The 11041-nt window shown below is 47.2% G+C and overlaps 1 protein-coding gene across 1 annotated transcript in view; it reads left to right on the top strand.

Moving 5' to 3' along the window:
• Nucleotides 1-6946, top strand: part of LOC128454456 (tomoregulin-1) — a 30786-nt gene extending 23840 nt beyond the window's left edge. The window contains exons 7-10 of the mRNA XM_053437861.1: nt 5458-5517; nt 5634-5757; nt 5963-6124; nt 6651-6946. Coding sequence (XP_053293836.1) covers nt 5458-5517; nt 5634-5757; nt 5963-6124; nt 6651-6735 — 431 coding nt within the window. The 3' untranslated portion in view covers nt 6736-6946. The remainder of the gene's footprint in view (nt 1-5457; nt 5518-5633; nt 5758-5962; nt 6125-6650) is intronic.
• The last annotated feature ends 4095 nt before the right edge of the window (nt 6947-11041 follow it).

The raw sequence follows: 11041 nt of genomic DNA on the forward strand, positions 1-11041 counted from the left end.
GCCCCCGCTGCTCCTCCGGTACCGGAGCGACGGACCCCCTTTGCCCGGCGGGCGCAGCCCGCCGGGCCGACCGGCCCCCCTGGGGGGTCGGTAGAGCACGCTGCGGTGCCGGCCGGCCCCCCCGGGGTGCCGGTGGATCGCGCCGCGGTGCCGGTCGGCCCCCCCGGGGAGCCGGCCGCCACGGGGCCGACCCCCGTGTCCGAGCGGCCGATAGCAGCTCCACGGGTTTCTCCGCCGACATCTCCACGGAGAGGCGCGGCTGTGACCGAGCCAACACAAGGGGTGAGTTTAGTTAATACACCGGGTGTCGGGGGGGATGTGGTGGGTGAGGGTGTTGTGGGTGAAGGTGTTGTGGGTGAAGGTGTTGTGGGCGAAGTAGAGAAAAAGGAGGTGGGAGGTAAAGGGGAAGAAGAGGATGGTGCAGGTAACAAACAGGTGGAGGAGGAGACAGGTGGAGAAAAAAGTGTTGAGAAGGATGGAGGGGACAGTCAAAGAAAAGGAGGAGAAGCAGTTGAGGGCAGGATGGTGTGGAGTGAACAGGTGGAGGAGGAGGAGATGGAGGAAGAAACAGTAAAAGCTAAACAAACAGTAAAACGCAGGAGGTCAACCAGGACAGTTTTAAATGAAGCAAGGAACAATAAAGTACAAGTGGACAGTGATGTGAGTGAGTGTGAGGGTGTGTCTGACAGCAGCGACTTTCCGCCTTTTAACAGCAGCCAAAAAAAGAAAATCCTTACTGTAGATAAATTTAAATCGTTTTTACACCAAACAAAAAATCAACAACTCAAACTTGAGGAGCACTTCCCAGATCTCTGTCTTTTTATTTCCTCGGCCAGACTCCACATGAGTCAGAGGGAGGAGTCTGGCCTCACAGACCAGGAAGTTTTTAGAATAAAAAAACTTGTGCTCAGAGCAAAGAGACAACTGAGCAGTGATGGAAAGGACAGCAATGGTTGTATTAATTAATTTATTGTTTTCTGTTTTTGTTTCTAACATTTTAAACAACATGGATGTTTTTAAAGTTGGGGTTTTAAACGTGAACGGTGCAAGAGATCAAAAGAAAAGAACCTGTATTTATGAAACTATGAAAATGAAAAAAATTGAAGTCATGTTTTTACAAGAAACTCATAGTGATTTTAATAATGAGTCTGACTGGAGGAGGGAGTGGGGAGGGGAGGCCATTTTAAGTCACAACACTTCCCTGAGCGCAGGAGTGGGCTTCCTCTTCTCCACGGCTTTTAAACCGAACTCGCTGGAGGTCAAACATGTGATCCAGGGGAGGCTGCTTTTAGCCAAAGCTCAGTTCGACCATTTTACTGCTGTTTTTATTAACGTTTATGCTCCAGCAACCGGTGCAGAGAGGAAGCCGTTTTTAGAAAAAATAAGTGAAGTTATTAATGATTGTGCCATGGAGGATTTTTTATTCTTGGGGGGGGATTTTAACTGCACTGAAGATGCGATTTTAGACCGCAACCACGCAGAGCCTCATCCAGCCTCTCAGCACGCCTTAAAGCAGCTGGTCCGCTCTCACGGCCTGGTGGACGTGTGGAGGAGGATGCACCCAGACTGCAGACAGTACACCTGGTCCCACATCAGAGAGAGTAGGATCTCCTCAGCCAGGTTAGACAGGATTTATTGTTTTAAACATCATTTTAACATTTTTAAAAGCTGCGCCATCATGCCGGCTGGTTTTAGTGATCATTCCCTGCTTTTATGTCATGTGTTTATCAGGAATGTTTTACCCAAGAGCGCCTATTGGCATTTTAATTCTGTTTTAACATTCGATAAGAGTTTTAAAGATGTTTTTATGTATTTCTGGGGTGTTTTTAGACAGAGGAAGGGCGAGTTTAGTAATCTTAGGCAGTGGTGGGACCATGGTAAGACACAAATACGCTTATTGTGTCAACAACACACCCTCAATGTCACAAGAGACGCCACCCGATCTATGAAAGATCTAGAGACCGACATAGTGGAACTAGAACATTTAAGTGAGTCCACCGGAAATCGAGGTTATATTGAAAACCTCAAAGAAAAAAAAATGGCTTTAGCCGACCTGTTAGAACGTAAAGTACAGGGCGCGTTAGTCAGGTCTCGGTTCCTGAACATCAGTGAAATGGATGCTCCAACTAGCTACTTCTTCAGTCTGGAGAAAAAGAACGGGCAGAGGAGAGTAATCCACACCCTGCTCTCAGACACAGGGGAAGAGCTGATGGAGCCAGATCAGAGAGCGGGCTGTGAGTTTTTATCAAGCGCTGTACTCTTCTGAGGAAGAACACGCAGGCAGGGAGGAGTTCTGTGAAGAACTACCTCAGGTCTCAGAAGAGTCCAACTCACAGCTCGCTGCCCCCCTCCGGATGCAGGAGCTGCTGACCGCCCTGCAGGGCATGCAGGGACGGCGGGCTCCTGGCATTGACGGACTGACACCGGAGTTTTATAAAGCTTACTGGGGCATTTTATCGCACGATCTTTTACAGGTTTTTAATGAGTGTCTGGCGGCTGGCTCCATGCCAGTGTCCTGCAGGAGGGCGGTCCTCACACTGCTCCCAAAAAAAGGTAACCTGCAGGACATCAAGAACTGGCGCCCTGTGTCATTGCTCTGTGTGGATTACAAACTTCTGTCCAAAGCACTGGCCTCCAGGCTGGGGAAGGCTTTGGAGCAGGTCATTCACAGGGACCAGACCTACTGCGTGCCCGGCAGGTCCATGGTGGACAATGTCCACCTCATTCGAGACCTTTTGGATGTCTCCAGTTCATTAGATGTAGATATAGGCTTGATTTCCCTAGACCAAGAAAAAGCTTTTGACCGCGTTGAACACAGCTTCCTGTGGAAAGTAATGGGGAAGTTTGGGTTCAGCGCTGGCTTCATAGCTAAGATCAAGGTGCTGTACAGTGACGTTGAGAGCGTGTTAAAGATCAACGGCAGTCTGAGTGCTCCTTTCAGGGTAGGTAGAGGTGTCAGGCAGGGCTGTGCTCTGTCGGGGATGCTCTACGCACTCTCCTTGGAACCTCTCCTCCGTAGAATAAGATCCAGCATGCAAGGTGTGTTTTATCCTGGTTTTAGTGGCAACATGATTTTATCAGCGTACGCCGACGATCTTATTGTTTTTATTAAAGACCAGACGGATGTAGATGTTTTAGCCAAAATCTTAAATGATTTTAGCGTGGCATCGGCCGCGAGGGTCAATTGGAAGAAAAGCGAAGCCCTCGCGGTCGGGGAGTGGCCTGGAGGTCTCCCAGTTCTCCCCCAAAACCTGAAATGGAAGAGGGAGGGCATAAAGTACCTCGGGGTGTTTTTAGGAAACGACGACATACATAAGAAGAACTGGGAGAACGTAACAGAAAAAATAGAAAACAAACTGTTAAAATGGAAATGGCTGCTCCCAAAAATGTCTCTTAGAGGGAGGGTACTGGTTTTAAATAATCTTGTGGCATCCCAACTGTGGCACCACCTAATGTGTGTGGAACCCCCCCCTGGCTTGCTTTCCAATGTACAAAAGAAAATGGTGGATTTTTTCTGGGGGGGTCTACACTGGGTGCCACAGGGGGTGCTGTTTTTAGCCAGGGAGGAGGGGGGACAAGGCCTCGTCCACCTGGCCAGCCGGACTGCAACTTTTAGACTCCAGTTCATTAAAAAGTACCTCACAGGTCCAGCAGATCTGGTGTGGAGAGATGTGGCCAGCAGCATCCTTAGGCGTGCCAATAACCTGGGGTTGGATGATGCTCTGTTTTTAACAGATTCTAAATTCTTAAAATTAAGTGGGTTGCCTCCTTTTTATCAAGGTGTTTTTAAATCATGGGCCCTTTTTAACAAAACAAGGTGTCAAAAAGCAGCCTCTCTGTACTGGTTGTTGAGAGAACCACTCGTGAATGGAGCCAGACTGGACGTCAGCGGCACAACAACACCCGGCCTTATGGCGGCGCTGACCCGGTCTGGAACGGTGACCCTACAGCAGCTGGTGGATGCAGTGGGGCCGGCACTCAACAACGCCCAGGCCCTGGGCTCCCTGCTGGGGCTGCAGTCTTCCCGGATGGCCCAGAGGATCCTGGAGCTCTGGACCCAGAGGCTCTCCATCCAGGAAAAGGACCTCCTGAGGGCCTATCAGAGGGGGGAAATCACACCAGAGGCTGCAGACCCCTACCCGGAAATTATCCTGAGCCCAGGCCTGGGAGAAAAGACCGGCCCCCTACTAACTGAAATAAACACACACAAACTGACAATACACAAAATAGACAAAGAGACAATATACAGAAACTGTGTGAAAAGCATCCACCAGACCGGACTGAGCAACAGACCCCCCACTGTGTGGTCACGGAGGTGGGGTGAACATGGACCCAGCCCACAGTGGAGGATTTTATACAAACCTCCCCTCAAGAAAAGAACAGGCGACCTCCAGTGGAGAATTTTACACGGCGCCGTCGCTTCCAACGCTTTTATTTCTATTCTTAATCCCACCGTTTTTAACAAGTGTCCATTTTGCGACCTGCGTGAGACTGTTTATCACGTTTTTACTGAGTGCAAGAGACTTTCAAGTTTCTTCGCTCTTTTAACTGCGGTTTTTAGTGATTTTAACGTCACTTTTACTGAGAAGGTTTTTATCATGGGAGCTGCCTACAACAAAGCAGCTAAAGATAAGTGGCAGCTCCTGAACCACCTCTCAGGTGAGGCCAAGATGGCCATTTACATTAGTAGGAAGAACAGGGTAGAGAACAGGAACGGGCAGGAAGCGGCGGCGGTGTGGGTGGTAAACCTCCGGGCCAGACTCCGACTCGAGTTCGGTTTTTACACAATGATATCTGATCTCGAGTCTTTTAAAAGAATTTGGTGTTTTAATGACATCCTCTGCACCGTCACCAACAATGAGCTGTCCTTTCCACACTTTTTAACAGACTGAGTTTTTTTAACAGCAGCATTTTTGTTTATTTTATTTGAATAATGTTGCAAACAAGTGTGTTGTAAAATGAAGAAAATGTAAATAAAGTGCTTGTGAAAAATCAAAAAAATCTCTTTCTCTCTCTCTCTCTCTCTCTCTCTCTCTCTCTCTCTCTCTCTCTCTCTCTCTCTGGGAGTTGGCAGAGTTTATGGATTTCTTGTCAGTGGTTGTGAGCTGGACGGTGACCAAGCATTTGATTGGATCAGGGAGGTGGTAGATGTGGGTGTGTGTGTTGGGTGGGGGGTGGGTGGGGGGGGGGGTGTATATGGGTGTCCAGCACCCTGAGGTGAAGAGCACCTGCCCTCCCTCTTGATCTGCTGTCTCCTCGGGGCGTCGGGCCAATCACCACCAGGGTTTGATTTAAATTTCCAGGCGACGCTGGTTCCACCACGTGTCATCACACTCACACACACACACACACACACACACACTCACTCACTCACTCACTCACTCACACACACACACACACATGGGTTGTTCTCAATGATCTACAGGAAGTGACCGTGTCCGTCTGTCTCCTCCACAGCTGATAAAGAAAAACTGGGGAAGAAAGACGACAGCAGCCCTTTCAAAATAAATGTCTTAGGTAAGGGAGTCTTCTTTATTTCCTTGATAAGTATGTGTATATATGTCCAATATGTCAGCAGCAGCGGTAACGGCCGTCCTCTCATGTCCTTTTCTTCTCCGTCCTCTCATGTCCAGAAACCACAGGTCTGGACCACGGGGACGGTTTCTACGCTGGGATGCCGATCCCCTGCGCCGACAGCTACGCCAGCTCCTGCGTTCACGGGAAATGTGAGATCAAGTACAACATGGCCACCTGCAGGTTAGTCAGCGATCCTGTTTCTGTATCTTCTCTCCTCCAGTCACAACTAGATCTGTGTCCAGTGTCCATTACAGAGTTTGTCCAGACAGATAAAGAAAATATCCCTGATCTTTACGGATGTTTTAACAGACCAAGGCCAAACGTGAGCTCATGTTTTTGTCTCGATTGTTCAGTTATTTAACGATCGTGGTTTTGCGTGTTCCAGATGTGACTCGGGTTACAAAGGTCCGCAGTGCGACGAGCCTCAGGACTTCAACATCCTGTACGTGGTCCCCAGTGGACAGAAGCTGCACTACGTCCTCATCGCCGCCATCATCGGTGCCGTGCAGATCGCCATCATCGTGGCTGTGGTGATGTGCATCACAAGGTAAATCTGAAACTAAATACAAACTGAACTTCAAAGAGACCTCGACGGAAAAATACAGCTGCTGTTAAAGTGTTAAATAAATGAAACCCATTGATTTACGGATAAATCTAAAATATTCAGCTGTTGTTAAGGTTTGTTATTCATGAATTTGAAAAAGTATCTTTATTCAGTATTAAAGGATTCAGGTTAAGCAGCAGTCTGGGGTCAATTAAATACTCTTATGGCACTTAGTGGTTTCAGAATTCTTTAATATGAGAGGATAAGATGTATTCCTTCCTTAAAATAACCAAAAGTGTTGAGTTCACATTTAAATTCACTGGATTGAGATTTTAATTTGGATCTGCAGCAAATCACACACACTCAAAAATACCTGTCCTCCCAAAAGTAAAGGTTCCTTCTTGGGTTAGGGTGAAAACATAACCTCTTTTCCAGAAGTCTGTGATGTGAGGATTTGAGAGATTGATTTATTTGATGAGTTAATTGAGTTTGATTTGAGTAAAACAAACCTCTGTCTCCATCTCTTCAGGAAATGTCCAAAAAACAACCGAGGCCGCCGACAGAAACAAAACCTCGGACACTTTCCCTCGGACACTAACTCCAGGATGGTATAGCCGTGTTGCCGGTCGTTCTTTTTGATATGTTTTTTCTTACGGCGTGGGAAAGCCATTTTTTTAACGGTAGATGTGAGCTATTGATTGTTTATTTTCTCCTGGGAAACCGTCGAGAAGAAGAATCTGAATATTTGTTTTCCGGGGCCTTATCGTCTCTCCTTTTTGTTCGGATGGAAATTTTGGCACATTCATAAATTTAGATTTAGTTTTTTATCTTTTTTTTTTTTTTTGCTGCAAGACCAAGGATCTGGATCAACCTCCGTCACTTCCTGTCATCAACACGTGTGACGTCTTATTTACTGTAACTGCTTCATCCCTGCCGTCACTTCCTGTCATCAACACGTGTGACGTCTTATTTACTGTAACTGCTTCATCTGAGGTTTAGTTGAATGCTTTATAAATAAGGCACCTTTAGTTAACTGGCTAACAGAGTAATGTCCGCCCCTCTGGAATGTGCTATTTATTGGAAATAATTATATTTTACGCCCCCCCCCCCCCCCCCCCCCCCCCTCTGTTCCACTTTGGACTAACCGCGAGCAGCTGATCACCAAATGCAGTTTGTTTTTAATGTTTGGTTTTGTCCGTGTGAGTGGGAGGGGCCAGCCAGTGAAATAGAAACGTCTGTTTACACTTACTCTTTGTTTTAAGGTTCCGTGTAAAGATTCCACTGTGTTTAAACGAGCTAATAATTTATTATTGTAACGATTATAGTTTTTAACTTAAGGTTTTTTATGTTTTATTTAAAGCATTGCTTTCTAAATTCTAGCTCCTGTATATTCGCATGACTTGTGAAAACTGTGTAGTGTGGTGTAGTTTAAACTTTTTAAAAGAAGAGCCTCCGCCACCTCAGAGCCGCCGGCGATGGACGCTGGTGGAAGTCGGACAGAAGATCAGGAGACGAGAAGGTTTCATTCGGGTTAAGAAAAGAAACGTGTCATGTTTTAAATTCGGTTTTTCAGGGGGGAGAACTGGAACTTTACAGAACGTTCTTCTATAACCACCTTTACTTTCACCAGGAACAGAGTCGATTGATTGTAACGCTTCCACGTAACAGGAAGAAGTCTTGGTTGAAATCACAGAGATTCTATGAATGTGGTTTTTTGTTTGTTTTAATTTTGAATTTGCTCCTCACTGAGACATTCCAAGCACAGATCTGAAAACCCTCCTCCTCCTCCGGGTGGAGCTTGAGTCTGAACGTGACTCCAGGGTCTTTCCTCTGTGATGTGAACAGGTGTCACCGATTGTCCTAATGTGAAGACGTCTGAGCGTCAAACTGAGAAGACAAATACTGTTTGTAGAAAGTCAAGTGACTGTTGACGGACAAGAAAATACACCTGTGGCTGATTTGGTTAAAAAATGAATCACATCACGTCTCGAGGGGACGTCTACATCCGCTGAAGGGAAACGCCTCACTTAGCATAGACTGTAAATAAAGATGGACGACACATCTCCACATCTTCACGTTTAAATAAAGCTAAAATATCCACAGGAAGAAGGTTCCTGGTTCAAATCCCGGGTTTGCTCATTTGTCTCTGAATATCAGCAGCTGCCTCTCACGCTAACATCCTGAGCTTCTGACGTTCTGAGTCCGAGTCTGTGCAGCAGTGATCGAGGTCCCGCCCATACAAGCTCTCAACCAATCAGCAGTCAGTCTGAGCTGTCAATCATGATGTCACAGCCTGTTTTTATATCATCAAATAACTGATTCAAACCAAACTGATCAGAAACATCAGAGAGATGAGAAAGACCTGAAATGACAGAAACATCTTTGACAAACATTTATTTAACGTCTACTTTGATTGTTTAGTTTGCTCCAAGTCCCATCTGCTAACATGGAGGAGGTTAATAAGCTATACTGCAGCCAGCCACCAGGGGGCGATGAAGATGATGGGCTTTACTTTCAGGAGCCGTGTCGTCCATCGTTATTCACAGACACAGACTCAGAGAACAAAATGTGGAAAACGTTCCAACTCCTTGACGTGTGACAGAAAAGTCCAAATCCTCCCTGAACCTGTGGAGCAGGGACTGAAGCTCTGGGGAGGTTTGTCTTGTCTGTGTGTGTTTATAGTTTTTATTATATTTATTTATATTGTCATGTCTACAGGTCGTAGCCCCCCCCCCCCCCCCCCAGCAGCGTGTTTCTTGTTGTCGACCATCACAGCCGTGACTTCTCTAAATGTGACTAGAATGTGTTTGACATGTTGATCTTCATTGCATGTAGACTTCTAGAGGCTGTTTTTCGGTCTCTGCCAAAATAAAAGAGGAAATGTTTTTTAACGTAAACCCAACGTCCACATGTGTCGCTTCATTCACGGGTTTGTTTTCTGCCTAAAACTGCTGAGGTTTGTTTATCATTTCTGATCTCACACTCCTGTGTGTGTGTGTGTGTGTGTGTGTGTGTGTGTGTGTGTGTGTGTGTGTGTGTGTGTTCTAATGTTTCAATCACTAAAAGCTCTGGAATCTCCTCGTGTTCTCAAGTGGACGTCTTCGTCTTCTACGTGTCCGGCTCCTCTTCTTCATCCTGAGATGTTTGTGTTCTTCTAGTTTCACGTCACGTGTTAGAAACCTCATCAACACGTCCACTCGCTCACTGGGAAGCTTCCACACATTGTCCAGCTGGTTCCTCACATGGACTCAAGAGGACATGTTACACACATTCTACCAGGAGGCTGCAGGAGAAGATCCAGAACATGTTCAGAGACACTGACTCAGACTTTGTTCTCACAAACAGAACCTGCAGAACATGTCAGGAACATGTCAGGAACATGTCAGGAGATCACCAGAGTTCTGCTCTTCAACAGAAGCAGAACCGGAGCAGAGGTCGTCACCTCGTCACATGAAAATAAACTAGCATGAATGTCGTTCAGCTCAGGGGCGGGGCCTGAGGCACGCTGCCCCGGCTAAATATAGAGTTACTGGTTGGGGGGGGGGGGCAGAAGCAGCTGCTGGCTTCAGTCGAACTGGTTCAATAACCTGTCAACTCAAACTATCGCACTGTAAAACACAATCTTATGTTCATTCATTGAAAGTCTCAGGTGTTGCCTTCCTGAAAAACTCAGGTACTACCAGTGTGTGTGGGTTCATGAAGACGTGGCAATAAACACACGAGAACTCCCGACTTTCACACATGAGCAAGGCAGCAGCAGATTCTCGACTCAGACTCGTTCACAACAACAAGAACCTGAGTGTTCAGGTGAGGGCGGAGCAGCAAGAGGGGGGGGGGGGGGGGCGTGTTACTGCACAGATCATGTGTTTGTTCACAGGCGTCGGATCTTATCACAACAAACTCTTGACGTCTTCTACGTGTCTGGATCCACGTCTTCATTCTGAGGTGGATTTGTGATTCTCCTGTGAAACTAGTTGACAGACAAGCTGCTCTCAGACTGAACTCCAGATAATCTCGGGACAATCTCCGGAGGGGCTGAATGTGAGAGGCTCTGGACGTTATTCTGGGTTTGTACTTGGGAGCAGTTCATCCTGAGTCCGGGTCGGGAAGCCACTCAACTCAATGTATTTCACAGGAGAATCGGAAATACACTTTCCTCCTCGGAGAACGAGCCTCAGTGCTGCTCTTTGCTGCATCCACCCTGTAGCCTCCTTATTGTCATTGACAAACACCGAAGACACGCCCACAGCTGCCAGTAGAGCCTCCCTCACTGGACCCTGATTGGTCCGAACCCAAGGTGGAAAAACTCCAGCTTCTTCAGAAAGTTAATGACTTTGGTCTCGTGCAGTGAAACCATCAATGAATCAGAGACATGAACTGTACTTCACATAAATAATGGTCAGGATGAAACAATCCTCCCATGTCGCTCTGCCAGTCGACTCTATAACAAGCTTCAGATCTCAGTCCGAGTCAATGTTTGGACTCTGCGACTCGGGGGGGAAAGTGTAAAGGGCAGAGCTGCAGCGTTTAATCCCCCGAATACATTCCAGCCCTGTGTAATCCACCCTGACAACTGTGGCCTCTTTACATCTGTCACTGCCGGGCTGCAGGACGACGCCTAAGCTGCTGCTGATGTACATGTTTCACAGCTGCTGGCATTTCAGCAAATAATGGAAAATTATGAATTGGTCTGCATGGGTCTAACATAGTGGAGCAGGACATGGGGGGGGATTTCCAACCTCCTGCTTCGCGTCTTCCCAAAATGTCCGAGTGTCGCCTTACAAAGAGTTCGTATTTTTAGCCGGGGGGGGGGGGGGGGGGGGTTCGTGAGAGCATTGCTGCTCCCCACTTGGCGGCTGAATTCTGACGACTTTTTAAAAAGGGAAGGTGGAGTTTCCCCTCTCCCCCTCTCCCCCTCTC

The sequence above is a fragment of the Pleuronectes platessa genome, chromosome 13, assembly GCF_947347685.1.
Source record: "Pleuronectes platessa chromosome 13, fPlePla1.1, whole genome shotgun sequence".
NCBI lineage: Eukaryota > Metazoa > Chordata > Actinopteri > Pleuronectiformes > Pleuronectidae > Pleuronectes > Pleuronectes platessa.